This window comes from Capricornis sumatraensis, chromosome 21 (assembly GCF_032405125.1).
Source record: "Capricornis sumatraensis isolate serow.1 chromosome 21, serow.2, whole genome shotgun sequence".
Lineage (NCBI taxonomy): Eukaryota > Metazoa > Chordata > Mammalia > Artiodactyla > Bovidae > Capricornis > Capricornis sumatraensis.
In genome coordinates this window covers 57,303,184-57,326,871 of record NC_091089.1, presented here as the reverse complement: position 1 = coordinate 57,326,871, position 23,688 = coordinate 57,303,184, and the positions used below count along the sequence as shown (strand labels likewise).

The 23,688-nt window shown below is 38.5% G+C and overlaps 1 protein-coding gene across 1 annotated transcript in view; it reads left to right on the top strand.

Moving 5' to 3' along the window:
- The window catches only part of TCF4 (transcription factor 4), a 377,007-nt gene that overhangs the window by 234,735 nt on the left and 118,584 nt on the right, over positions 1-23,688 (top strand). Inside the window, exons 6-7 of the mRNA XM_068993643.1 lie at positions 8,800-8,929; positions 9,419-9,468. Of these exons, the coding sequence (XP_068849744.1) occupies positions 8,800-8,929; positions 9,419-9,468 (180 nt within the window). The remainder of the gene's footprint in view (positions 1-8,799; positions 8,930-9,418; positions 9,469-23,688) is intronic.

Below are 23,688 nucleotides of genomic sequence, written 5' to 3'. Positions count from 1 at the left end.
GATAAAGGTTATACAGGGGGTAAATGGCACTCACATTCAGGCCTGCTCTACAGGAATGAGTTTGGAGGAGCCTTTGGACTAAGTTTGAGAGATCAGATTTGTTGGTAAGATGAACTGAAAGGAAACAGATGGACTCTTTTTCATGATGGGGATGAGGGCAGGAGAAAGCATGCTGAACAGAGGGAGGCTGTGTGTGGGGTAGAGGCCAAGCACAGGCTTTTTTTTTTTTAAGTTTATTTATTTATTATTTTTGGCCGCTCTGGGTCCTTTGTGCCATGTTGGCTTCTCTCTAGATGTGCCGAGTGTGGGCCGCCCTCTAGTGCAGTGCGCAAGCTTCTGGTGGTGGTGGCTTCTCTTGTCTCGGAGCACAGGCTCTAGGCATGCAAGCTCGGTAGTTGTGGCACATGGTCCCAGCCTCTCCTCGGCATGTGGAATCCTCCCGGAGCAGGGATTGCACCCAGATGCCCTGCACTGGCAGGCAGATTCTCAACCACTGGACCCTACCAGGGAAGCCCCAGGCGTCGGCTTTGAGGTCAAGCCTAACTGGGTTCCCATCCTGGCTCTGCCAGCCACGTGGCACATTTCCACCCCGAAAGTCGCCGGGTGTCCAGAGGAGCACCATCTTCTGGCTTGTTCGTACCTCTGTAAAGGGCCTGCGGCTGTTCCTGGCTCATGGAGGCCAGTTTCGATGGCTGCTGCTGCTGCTGTCCCTGACTGCCACGCTTAGTCCACGTTCCTCCTCCTTCCCCTCTTACTGCTGTTACCACGACTGTCTCTGCTGCTATTATTATTATCTGTCCCTTTTTTTTCCAAAACAACTTTTTACTGAAGTGTGGTTGGTTTACAGTGTTTTATCAGTCTCAGGTGTACAGCAAAGGGATTCAGTTATACGTATATATGTTTATCTTTTTCAGATTCTTTTCCATTGTCGGTTACTACAAGACTGAATATAGTTGTGTGTGCTATGCAGTAGGAGCTTGTTATTTATCTAATTTGCATACAGTAGTGTGTATCTGATAACCCAAACTCCTACTTTATCCCTCCTCCTCTGCTGCTGCTGCTGCTAAGTCGCTTCAGTCGTGTCCGACCCTGTGCGACCCCATAGATGGCAGCCCACCAGGCTCGCCCATCCCTGGGATTCTCCAGGCAAGAACACTGGAGTGGGTTGCCATTTCCTTCTCCAATGCATGAAAGTGAAAAGTCAAAGGGAAGTCGCTCAGTCGTGTCCAACTCTTCACGACCCCATGGACTGCAGCCCACCAGGCTCCTCGGTCCATGGGATTTTCCAGGCAAGAGTACTGGAGTGGGGTGCCGTCACCTTCTCCCCTGACTCTGCTACTAGTACTATTATTGTTATTATTATGAGCAGCAACAGTAGTAGGATTGACTAATGGAACAGATTTATGCTAAAACAACAAAACAAAACCCAGAAAGATTTAAGTCCTTGATTTGATGTAGCAACAATTCATCTCTGTACACTTCAATATTTAGTGAGTCGTTGCCAAGGCAGATCTTAGTACGAGACACGATGGGGAGTTAAAATAGGGATCAGTCATTGCCTCGTTTAACTGATATAAACTAATTTGACCTTCATGCCATATATTCCTGAAAGAGAACTTTAGGAGAGAAACTGTTAATGCACATCAGATGCAGACCCTGTTGAAGCAAGAGGCCACGTGTGCTCTGGAAGGATAGTTAGGACTTAATTTCACGATGACTTGGAGATTGCTTTATGTATTTTCTGCTTCTCGAGATAACCTCCATTTCCCCATGTCAGGCAGTAGGCCGTCATCTTACGTACAAGATTTAGATAGTTATCAGAATATTTTAGCAAATCCCATACCGCTGGCTAATGAACTTTACATGAGCACCTATTTGAGGTGCTGGTTAGTAAGCAGGATGAATGGAATTCTGGCCCACGTCTTCTGGAAAATCAGACTCTAAATGAAAACTGGTTTTATAGACTCTTGCTTAGAGGGGGAGGTATTTATAACAACCCTTGACATGGAACCTCCCCCGCCCAGTATGAAGAAGAATGACATCTGACAGTTGGCTCTTCCTTTATTTTACTAAAATAGCAACCTGGCCAAATATACTTTTCAGCACATTTATTATAGCCACATGTTTATATTTAGAGGAGAAGTGGTGCTAATTCCCTAGTATGTTAACAGGTCTTATTCAAATTTGTTCTATTTTTACTTTGGAACAAAATTGCTGAAGAGAAACATTTTAAGGCAAGTAGTGATTACAGCATCCTTATCAGATTATATATTAAATAAACTTCCGGAACTGAGAAAGTGCATAAACTGAAAAGCAGGTAGTTATCTTAAATTCTATATTGTTTATGTAAGATTTCTTCAAATCCACTTATACTGTAGGTTATTCCTTGCTTTGTGTTTTCTTTTTGCCAAACTTCTATTTTCTCACTAACAAATGTAATTCTCTTTTTATATGTAGTGGATGACCTAAGATTTCAGGATGGAATTTCACAACCCAAAGAAATACCTCTTCACTTTATTGTGTACAATAAATTATGTATTTTGTAAAATTTGAGAGGTAGTCAAACAGGTGAATGCGTAAATCTTGTCAGCCCTTGGGCAGTTGTGATTTCCATACCAAGATGCAGGAGTTTCTTACCTATCACTGTTATACATCAAGTAATGGTTACCATGGCAACCTTTGCATCATATTACAACATTTAAATATAAGGTATTGTGTTTTAATAAGAAAAAACAATACCTTTGAATTTTGTTTTTTTTAATGTTTGGTAATATATAATCACTACTAAAAAAAATTTTGTTCAGGGTCAAATTGAATTCTTTGTGAGTTATGCAAATTTCAAGCCAAAACCATGAGGTACATTCATTTATTTCTTGGGATGTCATGGGGGAAGCAAAGATTTTTTTTTATTAATTGTATTTGAAAAATACCGCATAATACCATTTAGTGCCTATAATTGACCTTGCAAAGGGAAAACCAAAAATTGAACTGTATTTAATGTCATTTTTTAGTGGCTAGTGCAGTGGTAAGAATTTGAATGAACACATCACATGGTTTATCAAATTCTACTAAATATAATGCATTTGTTATTTCTGCATACCCAGTTGGTTAATTGTGACTAGTTTTGATCTCACGTATAGTTGAATTAACTGAAGCAGTTTGCTTGTGCTTGCACAAGAGCAAAATGAAATGAGCCGTTGACGTAATCCTTTTGGCAGTTCCAGGAAAATGGCCACTTAAGCTGAAATTATCGAGATTGATTGTTGGCCAGTGTGTTTTATTAAGTATGGAAGAAAACTAGCCATTTCTTGTTGCCAGCGTAGCTCTAGGCCGTGAGGATATCATCACTGTTTATATCGACTACCGTATTTAACTCTTGTTCAGGTTTTTACTAGTGATTTTTCAAAATTGTTATCTCAGTATATTCTTTTCATCTGAAAGTGGTGTAGGGGCTCCAACTAACATTCACAACTTTTGAGGCATCTTTTAAATGGTAATCAGTGGATGGTAACATGGGGCCATGAATTGGAGGAAGGAGAGTAACTGTGTGCTGGACTCCGGCTCAATTGGGCATTGTGCATATGTTGTTTCATCTGCTCCTGATAATTCTGTCATAGAACTTTTATTATCCCCTTCTTACAGAGGAGGAAAACACGGTTTAGAGCAGTCGCATAACCAACTGTCAGGCACATTGCTTGTATGCGTCTGAGCTAGAGTTCAACCTATCTCTCTCACCTCAAAGTCCTCCATCTTTCCTTGCAAGGTTTGGATTCAACTAAAACGTTTGGATTCAACTTCTGACTTGTTACAACGGGCATTATACTTTTCAAGAAGAAATGACAAACATCGACCCAAGTCCTTAAAAGAAAATCTTTGCTAAAGAATAATTTCAATAATTTGCATTGCTCTCCAGCGCAATAGCAATCTGTTAAGTCCCTGATTACCAAAGTTGTCCTTGCCATCCTACCTTTCTAAGTTTCCCAAGTCCTCTTTTGTTGAACCCAAGCATAAGACAGATCAAAGTAAACTACTAAAGGTGCATTCCTAGACCTTCAGGGGAATAAAGGCTGTCCAGAGCCTGACCTTCAGTTTTGAGCTTTGCAGTTCAAAAGTAGACAGGTGGAAATACAGTGTTCTTCATTGCCCTTTGGTGCAAGATATATTCGGGGGTTGCGGAGTAAGTGCCAACAGCAGCAAAATTATCACCCCCTCCTGCTACTGTAGAAAGTCAGCAATGGCCCTTCTGTGGTCAAAATGGCAAATTCAGCAGCAGCTATTTGACAGGGATTTGCAAAAACTTCCCCATGGCTGTTAGGAATCTTTATTCAGCAGTGTCTTCAAAAACCCAATTCTGTGCAGAATTAACTGTGTACAAATGACCTCAGTTGTGAATTTCCTTTAAGTCTTTTAAACAAATCTAATTTATAATTTTTTTAATGTGAATTTTGCGTTTGGCACTTCAGTCTGTTAGCTCCGTCTACATACATCCCGCATTTATAAGTTTTAGAGTGGTTCAGAATTTTATTTCCATATTAACATAAAGGCTTCTAAAATTCCTGACTATAAAGAGTCAGTTCACCATACAAAGCCACTATACATCACTTAGGTTTGTGATGAAAGAATGGAATTGCAGCTGTGTGAGTACTAGAATACCCAAACATGAATTAGACTCACAAGCATTTGGCAATAGTTCAGAAAAGGAGCTTAATCTGGTTTCATCTGAGACTGCTTTTCTCTGTTCTCTAACATCCCCCCAAGATGTTGTGTCTGATATTGGATCACAACGCAATGGGAGTGACGCAAAGCCAGAGAAAGCCCTAAGAAACCAGGGGCACTTTTGATTTTCCCCAAAGATTTTTTTCCCCCCTCCTACTTTTTTTTTTCTTCTCTCTCTCCCAAATTTCAGCTCTGAAACTCAAGGTCATTCACCTATTAGATGAACTAATTATAAACCAAAAAAGCAGCATTCATCGTACTCTGATCTCACTCATATCTATAATTAAGGGTAAATATAATCTTCCTTTTTAGAAATGTACCACCCACCCATTACATTTAAAGTGCTGACTGAAATGAAATAATAGTTCAGTGCAAGATGATTTTAGTTTAACAAGAAAAAAGTTGATAATTTAAGCTTGAAGCAGTTAGTTCTATTTTTGATTACCATTCAGTTATAAATCTAATTTAAGATATATGCTGCCTTTCTGTTACCCACGTTTTAATTCATGGTTTGTCTTCTTGGTTGCATAAGCAAAGTTTGGTGGTTTATCAAGGATGTTAAAAAAGCTCCCCACAAAGGCAGTGGGGAGCAAGGTTGAGAATGTGCTAGAAAGATAGTCAGAGACCCAGCTCTGATGTGAAACAAACAAAAAGTTTCTTTGAAAGGCCCCTTACAGAATCGCTGCATTTGGCATTTGAGTGGCTGTGTTGGGCCTGGGTCTTTGCAGACCCAGGGTCTTTGATGGCAGAGGATGGACGAACTCCCCCACCCCCACCCCGTCAGTGTTTAAATTGGGTTGACTGAGTCACTACATTTTATCCTTTGGTTAGGGTATTTTAACTTTTAAAATGGTTGGTCTTTGGACGAAAATAAGGAGCGAATAAGGGGAAGAGATGGTCGCATCACTTTGCAGGCAGTTAAAACAAATCGTCAACTCTGGCTTTAAGATTTACAGGTTAGCTCTGCGAGATGCCACATCTTGCTTCCAGTGTTTCCTGGCAGACCAGGGCGGCTCTCTACTGGGACCCAGCGTAACCGCAGAGCATGAGCTTGCACAATTTGAAAAACCTAAGACCTCTATAATCCTATTTAAGGCAAAGATGAATTTGCCCATTTTGAAAGTAGACTTAAGCTTTCGCAGTTTTGTTAAGTATAAATTTGTCTTCAGATACATAATGTATGTATATACGTACGTATTGAAAGCATACGCACATATAAATGTGCATGTGTACATGTAGGTAAATTCAATGTAAAGGAATGCTTTATTCATTCTGGGCAATATTTAATTTTACCTTACTCAGTTGAATGGCATTAAGTTTTTAAAATGCACAAACTCAGGTTTCCAGCCAGTGGAAAAAATTTTTTTTTATCTTTCTCATGGCTAAAGAGAGTTAGTTAAGTACGTGACGTAAAGGCCAAACAATAGTAAATGGTCATTGTTCATTTTACAAATGTCCTCTACAATAAGAACACACATATTTTTATCTTAATTTTTCCCTTGGGGGGTGATTAGGGCCTCCCTTAAGTGTGAGGAAATGCTTATTTTTGTATGCTTTAGAAGAATGATTCTATTGTCTGAGTGAAAAAGAAAAAGGAACAAACATATTTAAAAAGAAAGAAACAGGAATGTGCCTTGTCCAAAAAAAAAAAAATACAAAGCAGGAGCCACGAAACGTTTGTGAGTGCTGTCTGCTCAGTCCTGTGTTGCTGTACATAGTTGGTGTCACGTAAGAGCTGGAAGCCTGATCTATTTGCAACTGGTCCACGAAATGACTTTCTTTAAAATTAACAACAATGAGGTCAGCTACAGCCAGTTAGCTATCTAGTTATCATTTTATATTTTTCACAGCTCTATTGTGAATACTGCTCACAGTGCAGCAAGCCTGTTTGTTTTGATGGTGACCTATTGAATGCGTCGACTTTCTTGAGAGGGAAAACCTTTGCCACTAGGACCAACAAGAATTAAGCAATGGTTAAGCTCATTAAAAAGACAAGCAAGCATTTCAGCCTATCTGCTCAGCCCTTTGGGGGATATTTTGTATAATTTTAGGGAGAGAAAATTGCAGAAATAAGGGTGATAGCTAAACTATGAAGTTATCAGTAAGATCATTTTCAAACTCCTCTTTCCAGTGAAATGAAGGCTCATTTGTAGATTTCCCAAAATGTAAAGAGGTTGTGATTTAAATCATTTACGGCTTTACTGATGGGAATTGCAAAGAAAACTTGGACTTAAATCTATTTATCAAGAGCGAAATTTCAGGTTGACATTCTAAAAATGTTAAATGCCACTCCTACAGTGATTTTTAAAATTTTGATGTTACACTGTTGGTTTCCTGATTTATTGGAAACTGTTGTAAAGAGCTCTCTAGTTTAGTTTGTCATTGGCTTGCATTTTGTTTTCTTTCCTAAATTCGGAAGAGGCAATAATTGAATATGCGAATGTCAAATTTCTGTCTGGTAAATGATCCGGTTGTCTCAGGCATTTGGTAAATATTAAGATATTCGAAATGAGTTTATACTCAAAATGCCCTTCTGTCCTAAAATCTCATCCTCAAAATTTTAAAGTAACGTTTATTATGTGTCTTAAACTGGAAAAGTCTTAAACTGGAACCAGTGAAGGCAAGCTTGTCAGTAGCTGATTAATCCTTTATATATGACTTCTCCAGCTCTGACAAAAATCCCTTAGAATAGAGGGATTCTCTTTATGATATTTAAGGTATATGGTGGTGGAGAGGGGATGTTTGAATTTTTGATTTTCCAGCTTATGGGTCATATTTGACCAACTGCTTTCACCAGAAGACATGCCACTTTGTTGAGCTATTTAGGAATCAAAAAGACTGTCTTAATTTAAAACAAGGACCCTTTGTTTTAGTTGGTGACTGCCTTGTGAAATTTTTCAGTTCTCAGCGGGTTAACCGGGGAACAGGGGCAGAGTCATAATTGGCCTATTTAGAGTATTTTGCATGTGAATAGTGTGTTAGTGAAGCATCTCTAAGTCTGTTGTGAGTGACATGGTGATTAGAATTTAGATTAGGGAAAACACATTCTGTACTTTATCAAGGACAGTAATTAGTTCAGTCAGTAAAAGTTGATTACAAGTAACGATAAAGTTAGATTTTTTAGTACTTAATTTTAAAATTTCTTTATTTAATAGTAAATTTGTTCTTAATATAAATGGTAGTATCTACACTGGTTTTCTTGCATATCCGAATAATTAAAAGAACAATGTGTTCAATGCAGAGTATAATCAGGCGATTTATATATTGTGGGTAAGTGTCTATGTAGTTTTTAGAGTCTGTCATATTATTTAAGTTTTCGTATGTCATCATTTCCGAAAGTTTAGTGATTTGTCACGCCATAATAGGTTAATGATATTTGGGAGAATTTTCTAGTGTTCAGGTAAACGTTTAATCTGTGGGGATGTGTTTTAGTTTCTGATAATCCTCAAGAGGGTATTCTGAAGTCCTTTAATGTGCTCCTGTTGGTTCAGGATGCCTACTGTTCCTATAATTTTAGAAGTCAGTGTGAGCATTTTGAATTTCCTCCTGGTTCAGATGGCATTCTGTCTTCTGGGGGTGCGGTGTGAATTCGTGGAGGGTCTCGCAGAGAGGCAGGGTTCCCAGTGGATATGAACATCTATACTCTTCCCCCAGTGTGAGCAGTGGGGGGAAGTTGTATGCGTCCGAAAAATCAGATTCTGCCTGGTTCTTGTTCAGGGAAGGGCATGACTTGTTCCCAGATATGAACCTAACTCTAGATCAAGAAAATTGTAACCTGACATAAATGCCCTTTACTTACAAGGTGAACATATCAGTCGTCTTAAAAGATGAAAATCATGTTTAACGAGCATCACCGTCTACCTTCTTCTCCAAAATTAAGGAACTAAAAATTCACAAATTCGGAGTAGCTTCTTAGATGGCTTTTCTTTTCCTTTCTGCCGGGTTGGGTTGTAATTGTTTCAGCTTCAGCAGATGCTGTTTCCTTTATTGCATTGGTTTAAGTACTAACAGTCAGTTGGTGAGGGGGGTGGCGAATGTCAAAACTTAACCTTATCTGTTTGTTTTTCCTTTTTAACCTTTTAGCAGAGTCTCCTTGGAGGTGACATGGATATGGGCAACCCAGGAACCCTTTCGCCCACCAAACCTGGTTCCCAGTATTATCAGTATTCTAGCAATAACCCCCGAAGGAGGCCTCTTCACGGTAGTGCCCTGGGTAAGGTATTCCTCTCTTTGAATGCCTGAGTGATTATTAGTAATCTTTTTCTTTCTCTTTCTTTCTTAATACCATCCTCTCAACCTGTCCTCACTCCACCTCTCCCCAAAAAAAGCCCCATGAAATTGCTCAATCTTCGGGCTCATGATCGCCTCCCCACCACCCTAGTAATACGCTGAGTGGGTATGTTAACAACTTATAGTAGCAGGAGAGCTATTTCGGTGTATGCTTATTTCTTGTTTTCTCTTGGCCGCCCAGCTAAGGAACCTCTTTTAAAAACCAAAGCATTAAAAAGTTAAATCTCTTCATTTTTATGAACGAGGCAGACTTTGATTTCTGCCAGAGGAAAAAGATGGTAGCGGTAATGACATTTGCTAAAGTAACGATTTAAGAAAATCTGGTTGACTCTAAATGGCTTCGTGGTGTAATCTGTCTGAGTTAGGAGAATGGGCACGCAGGGAACCTCACAGCCTCCTCATTTTCTTTCAGAGGTTCAGACAAAGAAAGTTCGAAAAGTCCCTCCAGGTTTGCCATCTTCAGTAAGTACTGCTCGTTTCTGCTTTTGTATATTGTTTATTTTGTTCAGCTCTGTATTGATGCCAAGGAGATAGGAGTAAATGGGGTCCCATCCACCAGAGTGGCGTGTTTTATCAAGAATGTGGATGAGGTAGCAGGGACCTGCACCCCCAGCCACCTGACCCACGTTGGAGTGATTAATTGCACATCCTGGAAGACAGGGTGGATGTGTTGATATTCAGCTGGTTAAGCTCTGAAGAGAGCCTTGAAACGGTGCCTGAAGTTCCAGGAGTTTTACCTGCACAGAGCTTTCAGGAGAATGAGTATTAGTTTCATGTGTTGGTTAAATTCTTTGTCGGTATTATGATGATTTATGGATTTGCATGCGAAAGGAGATTTGTGGAGAGGATTTAGGAAAAATTTACATGGGTTTCAGCCCAGAGTGCAGGGAGAATGTCTCTATTTTCTAGAGAGGGGACTGAATAAAGGCTGGGAAGGTAGCTGCCTCTGTGGCCATTTGTGTCTGGAATACCAGGTGGTAACTAGAAGAATCCAGCTGGAACCAAAAGCATTCTGGGTCTTTTTAATACCTAGAGCTTTGAGCCGGGGTTGCTGGGGGTCTCTCCATTTGCCAGCATAACAAAAGTTGGTTATGATCACAGTTAAATACATGATGTTTTATTTTCAATCTTTATATATATATATTTATCCTTATATGTATATGTTCATATATACGAAAACATATGTTTTCAAACTTGAATTCCTAGGTAATTTAATTTTGTTTAGAACTGGTCCATTTCTAGTAATTTCCCCCTATGTAGAATTAAAATATGAGTTTCTCTTTTCTTTCCCTGTTTCCTCCTTACTTTCTCCTCCCTTTTGTTCTTCCTTCCCTCCTATGATAAATTTATATATATATATAGCTTTAATTTAATTCTGTGTTCTGTAGAGCATTAGTATTCTTTGAAAAGAATGCTAATGAGCCTTATCATAAGTTCTTGTACACTAAAATAAAATTATATTGAGATTTCTGAAAATAATATTACCAATCAGTGCTTGCATATTAGTTTTTATTTCATTTTTAATAAATTAGAAGAATAATGGGTTTTGCAAATGTGCTAAGATTAGATTAACCCAAACACCTGTGTATTTGACTTGATTTCAGTTCAGCTCATCCAAAAAATTATTAAGCGAATATATCAGAATAAGTCTTATCAGGAAAAAAACAAATTTTGTATGCTGATTATCAGAGAATTGGTAATGTTGAAAAAGCATCACAAAATTATCCATAAATATAGAAAAATATTGTGTAAATAAAACTGCCAATGGTGTATAAAATAGTCACTTTGGACTACCAATACGTCGTTTAAAAACATACTGAGTGGCTTTATTCTTGTGTTTCTATGTTGTCTTGAAATTGACTAATATCCTCTCAGGTTTTTATAACCGTATTTTAAGGTTTAAATTTGTGGTGGATTTAATGTAGGTGAAACTTTAGCTTTTAATAGCTTTTATGACAACTTCAAATGATACAGTACTCACAGCTGTTTACATTTTAAACATGTCTGAACCTAATTGGACAGTATTAAATACAATAAGTGGACCTTTAAATATTTTAAAGTGATAGAATAAACTCTTCTATAAAAGCAATGCAAAAGTTAAAGTGATTGTACACTGATTATGTTTCATCTTCAAATTAACTTCGTTTATTTTTTTTCAGTGCTGAAATAAATTATGCAGAAATTTGCAGAGTTTCTAAGGAGTGCTTTGGTGTGGCATTAGATATTATCTATCCACTTAATCATTGTCAACAACAATTTCTCATAATTCATTGTCAATTTTTAAGTATTTTCTGTAGAGCTAACTGGCCAGTATAGAATATATTACTGGTATAGTTTTTTCTTTGCTGTTAAAACAGTTATGTGTTACTGATATGTTGTCATACATTCAGAACTATAAGAGTGTCTTTCCTTGCTTCCCAATAAATCTGGAATTGGAAATTTGTATTACTTAATTTTTGGCTTTTAATGGTCAGTTTAGGGATTCCTCTTCTTTGAAAATTTATGTTAGCTAGATGTTTCAGTGGTCCTTAAGGAATATTTGGTATTTTGCTCCATAAAGAACTCTTTTTGAAAGATAAGGAGGAAAACTAAGTTGAAATGAGAATTTTATCCTTGTAATTTAAAATTTTTGTTTTGCTTCTTGTTTGTCTGCTTTAAGCAAGAAGAAGGCAGTTTGGTTGATTTTAAAATCTAGTCATCTGTTTATTGTCATTACTTCAACAAATCTCAGCCCTCTTTTAATAGCAGTTTAGCTCAGTTTATATGAGCTTTGTTGTATGAATTGGAATGCTTATTACTGATAACAGAATCCACATGCCTTATCACTGAATAAAATAAATGTTTCAGTTTCATCTAAAATGATGATCTGTATTAGATACTAGAACACTTTTGCTCCAGTAGATCTGTATTTCTGTATCTTCAGTCCTCAAATAAAATTATGACTATTTATCCCATAAAAAGATGCTTCTAAAACTTACTTCAATATCTGTGAATATTTTTATGACAGATAAAAAATTGGGGATAATAAAAGGTTTCTTTTGGAGTGATTATGACTGGATAAATACATTTATATGTTTTCATCAATACATATTTACCATGATAAATACTAATAAATCTGTCACAATCTGTTCCGTCAACTCACTTTTTCTCCCTCCTTTTCGAAATGGGCCCTTTCTCTTCCTTACCATGAAAGAAAATGTAAGTGGTGACATCTGTAATCAGATACTATTTATGGCACGACTCGGGGACAGAAGCCGAGCTTCTCTCTTGCTACCATTAGGCTGGATCTTCACAGGAAATTGAGAGAGTGAGGGGCTGGCCTGGCCCTGTTTTTGAAAATAACGGCAGCATCTGTGGGAGAGAGAAAACATAAGCCTGGCCCAACGTCGTGTCATGGATCTGGCAGGATCCTTGAATGTGTTTGTACTGTGCTCTGCATCAAGAGACCTTGAGTCACTATGGAAGCATGACAGTGATAGGGTGGCGGAAGGACCAGCCTGCAGGGTCGCAGCGCACAGGCGCAGTGCAGGGAAGGGAGTCTGTCCCCTTGGAGAACAGAGGCCTATAGTTAGGGGCTGGGGTGATGTTTTCTTAAAGGAGAAGCTGTGTGAAATTGACAACTACCTAATTGCCCACAAGAGCCCTGCTTAGTATTGCGGAACATTTTTGTGTTCTTGTCTCATTTTAGTATGTTGCTCTCTTCAGCCACATCTCAATTTCTGATAGCCCTCATCTTTGGATAGGACTTTAACAATACAGCTTTGTTTTTTGTGGATGCGAGGATTTATCTTGCCTAATTTCTCACATCTGCCCGTGAACTAAATGTTTGATTTCCACATCTTGGTTTTCCTTTTTGAAACCATATATCATCTTAAACTTATTATTTTCCCACTTTACTGCTCTGTCCAGCAAATTTCCTATCTTGTATGGCCTAATCATCCTACATATTGAGTCATGAATTCATGCAGAGAAAAACACATCACTTTAAATCACATTTTTGGATAAAATGGTCCGTGATTCTTAGAAATTAACATGGAAGCATTAAAATCTAGAAAGCAAAAATAATTTTTTTAATGTGTTGCTGTTTAAAAATTTTTTTTTTCCAAACACACAGGAAAAACACAGATACAAAGGACATTGTCTTTCAGAAACTTTCATGTACCCACCAAAATGTAAACACATAAGACCTGTTTCAAAATGATATTCTTATAACCAGAAACTATATTAATAGCTCCAACCCTTCTACTTCAAATATTGGTGGAATTTATCTCCATTTCTAATCCAATTTAGTGACAGTCTCACTAACATCCTCAGTTGGAATCCTTGGAACTTCAGAATTCTCTGGAAATATGAAGTTTTATCTTTAGAAACAGTCTATAATCTCTCTTATTACAGGCTATCTTTTTTTTTTTCCAAACTGTACTTTTTAAGAAAGTCTATTTTCTGTATTAAATTGCAGTTGATTTTTGGTTTGGTTTTTGGTTTTAAATTCAGAAAGGTCTAACAAACTTTGTAAGTGGTCAGAAATAATTTTGAACACATGAATTTTAAAGAAAGCAATCTCAGCTATGGTAAAGAATCTGAAATAAAATTTGGACTCTCCAAGAAAATTTGAGATATGTTAAGATATAAGATATATATATAAGATATAAGTTCATTAGGTAGACTTGAAAAATACAGACTCAATGTGTATGAGAGAGACCAGGTTAACCAGTTTTTTTTTAAGGGTAGACTTCTTAAGCAAAATGAAATCTTTAAGTCTGGATGAGACATTATTTTACAGAAGAGACTTTTAGAAATAACAGGAAAAGTTGTATAATGCTGACAACATTAACTGTTCTCAGTATTTTCCATTATATAAAAACCTTCATATTTGAAGGTTACAAACATGATGTTGAGTTTATATCCTAAGCTATTTTTAGATTTTTTTTTTCAAATGCTTGAGGAAATCACAATTTAAAAGAGAACTTGGCAATTGTTTCTTTCTTATTAGAAGCCGAGAAAGTATATATATGTAATTGAAAAACTCGGTACTTAAAACACTTAATTTCCCCCACTACTTTTGAAATTGATTTCAAGGAAATCAAAATGATGCCTTTTCATGAGAACAAATTTTTAACTTGAGTGACAATACAACTTTTGCTAAAATAAAATTTATGTTGATTTTAAAGGGAACTAAGTGTCAGCCACCTGGGCTCCATCCTGTTTAGAAAAGTCTAGAAGAAGACAATTGTGTGATAAGATATAAAAGGAGGGGGGGGGCTTCTTCAAAGTTCATTCCTAGAGAAGCAGATACTTTGTGAAAAAGTTTAACTGTAGGTGTTTACATTAAAATATTAGACAGCTCACAATCGTTACCTTTAAACTTAAAGTGCCCATTTCCAATTAATGATATTGATGTCTGAGGTGTGGTTATTTAAATTATGCTTGTTATGAAAATGTATAAGCAGAAATAAGGTGAAGGATAATGCAAGTAAGTCATTCCAAACAGGACAAAAGTATTTTTCACAGAATTCACACAGAATATGTAACATGACATTGGGAAGCACCTTGAAAGTCGCAAAAATACTCATCACAGAAGAAGTATTTTTTTGTTTTCTTTGAAAACTAGTTTTCTCCTTTTCCCTGCAGTTATAGGTTATAGAAGTTAGGCTTTCTTTGAATTGCTGGTTGTGAAACAAACATAGGAGAATCTCTATATTTAACTTTACATTGAGGGTTCTTATTCCATGAAAAGTACTTTTGAATGCTATAGAATTCATCCAAATAAACAACATCTATCCCATAAGGCATTTCAGTGTCTCAGGAGATTGCTCAAAGATTTATGTATTTTTGTTTGGAATTTCAGAATCTTAAGGATTCTCATCCACTGCCCTCCTTGTCTTGAAATCCAAATCTGCTCCTTTTAAATTTGCCTTTTTAAAGGTGTCTTCTGATGTGTGTGTATCTTGAATATAAAGTGAGAAGAAATGTAAGAGAGAAGAAAAACTTCAGTTAACTATGGGTGAAAGGTTTATGTATTTCTGATCTCTGTTCGGATTATCCTTACAGATGATAAGGATGTGTGCTTGAAAGACTCACAAAACAGCCATCAGCTCTCTCCACCATGGAGCTGCCTTGTCAGCCAGCTTTATCTGATTATCCCACTAAGCAAGCTCTTCCGAGGTGGTACCTGTGATGTGCCTCCCCTCCCACCGTCATCTATTTTTCTTTTTTAACCAGGTTTTCAGTATTTCACCCCCTTAGATTTCTGTTGAAATTTCAACTGGAACAATAGCATTCAGTGTAGAGCTGGACTCATTTGTTGAGAAAAGAGAAACACATTTCAGGCAACTGTTATTTCCAACCTTACATTATCACCTTCATTGAAGAGTATACTTTGCAGTGAAGTCTTGGGCTTCCTCTGAATGGTTTAATTATTAAGAAGGTAAGAAACGACTGTAAGGCTGCTGGAGAGCCTAGAGAGAGAATTATGACAGGCTTGCATGTGTTCGGAAATTATAGAAATTTGTTCTGCACAGTCTGGCTCAAGTACCTTTATTTTATGTTTGTGGAATAATAGAGATGCTTGGCTTAGTATTCGGTTGAGCATCATCTTTTAAACTTGTAATATTTTCTCGACTGAAACATTTGTTGATTTTCTAACATTGAGGAGTTTTCTCTTTCTGCACCTTCCCCCCGCCCACCACTGCCAATTACTGACAACTCTGCCTTTTCAAGGTGTGTCTTCTTGTCTTCAAGCAATTCTAAATTTTTTGTTTGAAAGTTGTGAATGAAAGTCAGATCGAATTTGGAGGATTTTAAATAAGATGCTCTTAGAACAAATATGTAGCAACAATCCTAAAAGGTATAAAGAATCTCTTCAAACACAGTGAAGTTTTATTTTCTTAAGCCAGGTTAGATTGTGTCAGGCTGTTGACAGACACTTGCTGTGTTGTTTTATTTTTTTCACAAATTGCGCTGAATTCTTAACACTGAACATAAAGTTGCGTTTCAGAGCAATAGCCTGAGATTCTTAGCCTTGGTCTTCACTGTCCCAGGGTGTTGTCTGTGAACACAAACATGTTCATTTTCAAAGGAATGAGAGCTTTTCTTAAAATTCGGTGCAGACTTTGTAATTGTAATACTCCATTATTTTATCTCAGAACAGCAGCCTGTGAGTGATTCTGGGTGTTTCGGGTGTTTGGCTGCCGCTGTTGCGTAGGTGCAGAGCTGTTGGAGTTTCTGCTTTTCTAGAGCCTATACTCCCTCTTCAGAGAAATGCAGGTAGTGCAGAAGAGTCTGCAGTTTGGAAAATTTCAGGGTTGGAAATAAGGGTGATTTTAAGTTTCAGGGAGAAGTATCTATTTGAATTCCGAGAGAATGTGCAAATGGGATTTTGAAAAGAATCTTTTAAGAATTCCTTTTCCGTGCTTCAGAGACACCCACTATTGTCTTCCGAGTCTAATTTTGTCGTCGGAGGAATTAATCATAAACACCCTGCTAGGGTTGAAACTTGATCCATAAGCGTTTACTTCTGGAGTAATCAGAGGAGGGTCTGTGCATGGCTTACGTTTCCCTACATTTATTTTGAGTGCTCAGTGTCACAGAAGAATGGGGACGTTGTATTGAGCAGCTCCCTTCATGGCCAGGTATAAAGGGAAAATTTTGGTGTTTTCCTCTATCAGTTGTATTTTTCAGCCCTGGTGATGCAAGAGCATGGACTCACGTTAGAAAGACTTAGGTTTTGTCAGAAAGACGACTCTTGTGGTACCTGCCTTCCACACACATACAAGACCCATCGCTGTCTCCACTGCTGTTCCCATCCAGGGATTTTAGAATAATGCTATTTTGGAACAATTATTTAGATATCATCTGAGACAGAGTTCCTAACTGTCTCCAGCAGCTTCCTCCCTCCCAGCCCATATCATTCTAAATATGCCTCCTGGATTATACTTACAATAATATTGTAATGGCTTTCATTCTACCGATTGGCACAGTATATCATTATATCATTAGCTGCTATGAGAAGGCAGTTTCAAGTAGGTGGCTGATTCTTGGCGGTAATGTTTTGGAGTAACCCTGTTTGGGGAATACGGCTGTTTCACAGGTGCTCAGGTGTATAAGCCCAGGGTACAATATATTTTCTGGCTTGCTCATTATGAAAAGAACTTGAAGTGCAAAATAATTCAATAATAAGTGGAGTATAAAAATTGGGCTTTATGATAGGAAAGTGTAATAGCTTGAGATGTTAACAGAGGAGATAAAAATAAAATTTGTTTAAGGATGCAACATACTTAACTTGTGTGTCATTTCTCCTGAAGCTGAGAGTTTAAAAGAATATTCATGGCCTGGTGATGGAGACTTGTTGAATCAGTTTGAATGTTTTCAACCTTGAAGCTAAATAGGAAATAAACCTATTTCTGTAACTGTTACACTGTTTGAAAGTATTATTGTATAATAAAAAGATAACACATTCTGCCACTTATGTTTTGTTTAATAGTAAGGCCTGTGCCTTGTGAGTGAAATTTCAGTGGCAAAACCTAGGCAGTCCTCATAGAGTTCCTTTATGTGAATTTTATTTTTAACTGTATGAGATGTTGTCACATATAATCTGTAGCTCAGTCGCTAGTGCTGGGCGAAAGAAAACAGAATCATATTTATTATGGACAGATACAGTTGGAATTAGAAAATTCAAACCCCAGTAAGTATTTTAGAAACAGTGCTAGTTTGTTTCCCCTTTAATAAATTACATCAGCAATCTAGCTGTTAAGTGGAACCCTATAATAAACTGGGAGTACCCAGGTGGGAGGGGAAAAGTCATTTTTAGAAGTTTTCATCCATTCATTCATTCCTTCATTCACTTCTTTCTTCGTTTATACTTATTGAAAGCATTTCCACAACTAAGCTAAAAGCCAGACATGCCATGTATTGCTGAACAGTTCTTTCTCTTCAGTGTGTGCTTTATCTGAATTGTGAAGCTTCACAACTAAGGTCCTTGGTGTTTAGGGAAATTCTCAGTGTAATGTCGCTCACAGCCAAATTTGGGGAATGGCCTTAGCATTTTAAAAAGAGCAGAAAGTCTGGCCTTTTGAGAAAGTTGTACATATCAAGAAATGAAATCACACAGTGTGACCCAGGGATATTTTGTCCTTTAGGTTTCTTTATGGAGCAGCTGAATCCCCTTACTCACCTGTAACCACCCTGGAGAGGGTAAAGGTCTTTTTTGTTTTACATACATCTTTTTTTGTCCCATAGAAACTCAACTCATTGCTTTTTGCGTATTACTTAGAAATATATTTCCATTGAATGAATATAGTAATAAAAGTGGTGGAGTCGTGTGCAGACAACGCCACTAGAAACCTTCCTGCTTTAGTGTCTCACGTCCTCTCCTTACTCACTTGGTGGCCTTGGTTGGGTTGCAAGCCTGTTTTGTGGTCTCTAAAATAGATAGAGGTAATGTCTGCTGTGTGAGCTGATGTTGGTGGACTGGTAACAGACCCTTAACCTAGTGTTTATTCTGCGCCAGATACTGAGCACTTGGCATCTGTTAAATCATTTATTCCTTCACAAATTCAATGAGATGGGTGCTACTGTTTATTTGGGGATAAAAGAATAGAGGCACAGAGAGGTGAAGAAACATGCCCAAGGTCACACAGCCAGTATGTGGCAGAGCTGGGATAGTCACCTTGGCAGTCTGCCCTTGAGGTTTCTGTCTGTGTCCTTATTCATGAGGCTGTAGCTGTTCGGAACACTTTGTGGACCGGAAACTTTGTGCACCCTGGCTCATTTAGCAAGTATTTGACGATCTGGAATAAATTGAATATTCACAAGTTTCATCTCATTATAGAATGACCCTCAATACCTCTTAAGTCACTGGTTATAATGCACAACTTTGGCCCAGGCATATCCCCTAGAATATCCAGATATTCCAGGATAGGATATCTCTACTAGAAACAGTATCATCTGCTGGTTAAGAGCACGGAATCTGATCACCCATTTTTTTTTGTTTGTTTTGTTTTTTTAGTTGATTGTGCCAGTGACTAGTTACCTGGCTCTGGGCATATGATGTCATTCTTGACTCTTTCCCTGGAAAATGGGGAAAATATATGTCCCTCCTAAGGATATCATGATAAATTACAAAAATATATATAATGTGCTTAGCATATGCTTGATGCATGGTAGGTATCTAGAAATTATGGCAGCGAATGATATTCATGATAAGCCCTGGCAATGCATTGTCAGCAGCAGAGTAACTACTTTTCTTTGGACACTAAAGAAGTTTTATTTTTTTTCCTGTTTTTCTTTTTTAAAATTTTTATTTGACTCGAGTGGTTTCACCATGTTGTGTTAGTGTCTTCTGTGCAGAGTGCATCAGCTCTATGCTTACATGGCTCCCCACTTTTCCTATTTCTTTCCCATTTAGGTCACCCCAAAGCACTGAGTAGAGTGCCCTGTGCTATGGAGTCTGTTCCCACGAGTTACCTATTTTAGACAGAGTAGTGTATATATGTCAGTCCCGGCCTCCTGATTCGTCCTGCGCTAGAGCAGATTGCTAGCATGCGGCCTCCTGAATGTTAACTGGAAACTGAGGCCAGCATCTCAAGTGCATTCAGAAACATTCTACCTAATGGAGACCACTTGCTTTCTCTCAATTGAGGAACTACTTCGAGCACTTTCTCTATCTCTTTGTCCTTACAATGGTATTTCCATCAGTCAGAGACACCTCGTCAGCCTTTTTAGTCATCGACGAAATCTCTCTGCAAAGTTTGTGTTGGAAGGATGTTCCCCATCTTTTCCCTTTTGGAAGAGGACGTTAGGCCAAGATGACAGAGTCTTCATAACATGATTCTCTCTGCCAGTAATTTGTTTATGCCTAAATCAGCCCTGCCTCTAAGTGATAAGGAGATACATGCTTCTTATTTCTTATTCCATCAGCGTCATCCTGCAAGCGACCAGAAGCAGGGCTCCCAAGTGATGCCCCTGGTCTTCCTTTGTAGAGCTGGTGGTGGCATTCATAAAAAGTCAGGCTGGGGGTTCTGACTTCATCTGAGAAGACGGAGGTGCCTTGACTAGGTGGGTGTGCGTGGCAGCTTGTTTCTCTTCTAAAGTAAAATAGAGTTCCATTTGTTTAGGACTGTTTAGGTCCATTTGTAACAATATGCAGGATTATTTATACAGATGTTTTCTGGAAAAGTCAAAGAATTGGGGGATTCTGCCCTTTGCTGCCTAGTAATGTGTTTTTTCTCAATGCCGTTGCTGAATTCCTTTGGCGGGAGGTGGGGGCAGTATTTTTTCTTGTGAGCTGTGGGAAACCTAGAACAGTTTTTTTTTCTAAGGGCTGATTTCTTGAATTCTTGCATTTAAAGGGGGAAAAAAAAATCTGCTAAAGAGGGAGGAGGAGAGAGAGATGACCGATACATTTCATAACAAACATCTCTTCCCAGCCAACTTCAATGTCCAGCAAAGCCAGGCCCCACATAACACTCTGCAGGAAAGGTCCCTTTGGGCCAGACCTCTTCCTGGTTTCCCGGAGCAGAGATAACGCTTGGGTTTCCAGAGACAGAACCTTTCTCTGGGAAGTGAGAGAGACCCCACCGGGTCGCCCCTCAGTTGTAGTCGTTGCCACCTTGTGGATTGCAGAGGATATTGGTTTTCATCAAACTTCCACTTCAGTTTGGGCTTTTTATGGCAAGTGCACTTTGGCAATGGGTTGCTGAGTTCCTCACCAAAAGGATCCTGGTTTGTTCAGCAACACCTCACTCCTCTCCTCACAGTTCATTTATGATTCTGATGAGAGTGTTTTTTCAGGAAACACACATTTCACTTTTTGACCTAGGAGCATCTGTTAGAATTTTTTTTTTTAATACTACTTTGGCATTCTGAAAGTGTTAATGTCTTTCATATCTGTTTAATGCTATTTAGGGATATTTATGATCACCTCTTGGTTACTCAGGGTAAAGTGTGTCGAAATTTTTTTTTAAACAGACAGGAAAGCATTCACATGAGGAAACAGATTGCTTTAAACATGTGCTTCCTGTGACAGTAAAAAGAACAAATTAGATTTAACACTGTGTAATGAATGCATAAATGTGTACATTGAGGCTTTTTTAAAAGCTTTATGTTCAGTTCTGGTCACAACCAAAATTGAGTCACCTGTACAAATTAAAAATGCCTCGGGTTCCTCTCAGATTCCTGAAATACCCAGGAATGGAGCCGCTCAACCTGAGGCTGCCTCACTGCAGACCTTAAAAAGCATGATGTATTAAGGCTGGAGAGAATGAGAACATCCCAGGTGCATTCCGGGGTAAACCAGGTTAGACTCAGAGTCTATACATTTAGCAGACAGAGCAGTGTGTCTGGGGGACCGAAAGGGAGGATTTTATTACCATTTTCCTCCCTCTCTGAGAATTAGTGGGGGGAAAAACCCCATTCTTTTGAACCCCCACATCAACCTCTTTCTTTCATGAGAGAAAAATAAGAAAATCTGATGTTTCCTTCCTATTACCAAGATTCAGTTACATAAGAAAAGGACTCCTTCCTTACGTAATTCGGTTTGCGCTCCTGTCTGCTGGCTGGCAGGCAGTGGGGAGAGGCTGTTAATATTTCCAGTTAGACACGAGTGTGGGATTGGAGGGCAGGAGTCTTCCCTCCCCGCCATTTCTGTCTGAGTCCCGCGGAGGGTGCGTTTCCTGCCCTGGTGCTTTCAAAGTGGAGGCTTTGTGGCAGGCTCAGCATCTCTGCGGCCAGGGGAGGCCGGGACCAGGTCCCCCGGGGGAGGCCACATAGTTTGGGGACATCTGACTGTCTCCCAGCGCATACTGGGGTACTAATATCAAAACAGACTGCTTGTCGCTGCACCGTGGGGCAGTGCTTTTTTTGGCTGCCGTGGTCGAAATGAAATGGGCAAGCTGTAGCCCGCTTGGCATCAGAAGGGGCTGAGGGAAGCTGGGAGATCAGAGTCAGACTGTGAATAAAAGTAACAGCCAATGGTTAACTTCCTTTTTGTGTGTCACTTGGCAGCGATGAGACTGATGGCGATTTTTTTTTTTCCCCTAACGTGGGTGAGAGTTCAGTGCCCTAGGAAGAGCTGTAGACGCATCTATTGTGCTTCCTTATACAGTTGACTTGCGTTGATTTCTTGAGGCCACTACAGCTGTTCCCAGTGCCAGCTCCCAGAGCTGCATACATGGCCCGTCGGACTTCGGATGCGAAAGGTAATCAGATCAGAGGTGATCCACACAAAATCTCGCTGCTGATCACTAGGAAATCACCGGGAAATCAGATGCTCGCAGAAGGCTGTGGTGCCAAAGGATAAAATAGGCACTTGAATGGATATTCCCCGGTATGCAGACATCCAAAGATATTTTTAAATCACACGACTCCACATCCCTCTTCTCTGATTCGAATCAGTTTTGGACTGTTTGGAAAACGCAGGGCTGAAATAGCCAGAGTGAATTCAGAGGAAATTACCTTATATTTTTTGGTGGCTCTTGGGTTAATGACATTATTTTCTTTGAAGGATTCTTTCGGAAGAGAGTTGGGGAGAATTTCTAGGCTCCCTCAAGATTTTCCTCCAATTTCTCTGTTTGCAAAGAGCTGTTCCCCAAAGGCGAAAAGAGCGAGTTGCCATCTTGAGGAGTGAATTGTGTGTTTAGTGAGCACCAAATGGGCTCCGAGTTACCCTGGAATTTTCAGTATATCTAGTTGCTTTCTTACACTATTTATTCCCCTAACTACTTGTACTAGATATCAGTAAGATGACCAACTTTTGACAACCCTAAAAGCAGGGTCGGAAGCTTAGAAATAGAATACCATTTGTCTGGTAATTAGAGTGTATCTCTTAAGAGTTCGAGAGAATTCTGATTAACCTTTCTGTTCCCACATTCTCACATAAAATTAGCACACCTTTTAAATTATTATCTAGTATTTAAACACGCATTTTTTTGAGTCTTCTTAATGCAACAGGTTCTGGAGACACTAAAAGTGTGTTATAGGTTTCTAAAAAACTTCATTTTTCTTACATTTTAAATGTTCTGTTTGTGCAAAATTTCGAGAATCACCATAAGGGCTTCTTTGCATTTTTAATTTAGTAACTAACATATGAATAAATTTGCATATTAATTAGTTGCAGATTAAATCATGCATACATAATTGCCTCCTTACTGTGTTTAATGTTTGTCAAAATCTCCAGCCTGGTTTGATGGATGTCGTATGAAAGATTACAATTTGATGTACCCTTGGAAGTATTTACACCAATAATGCAAGATTCTTAATAGCAGAATTCTCTAGTTATATAGAGTTACTAATAAACATGTAAGATAGGTACATGTCCCTTTGACTAAAATTTTTTTCTTTGCACCAAATCATTTACTATTCATAATCATTAATGCATCTCCTAATTATACAGCATATGTCTGTTAACCCTTTCATTGCTGCTCTTCAAGGGGTAGCTTTTCTTTCCTTGCCCCCTAAAGAAGGCAGATGATTTTGTAGGATCCTGAAATAACTGCGTTGTCTTACCTGTTTCTCTTCTAGTAGATGCACCCTCCTTTGCCCTTTACTGAGAATTATGTAACCACTTTGCATTTTCCAATGTAAGATCAAGAAATGACCCAGGTGCCCACACTTTGTAGCTAATGGGGATTCTGCCCCTCTTTTACCAAAGCTGAAAAGAATCCAAATATTTCAGAAACTCTCCTA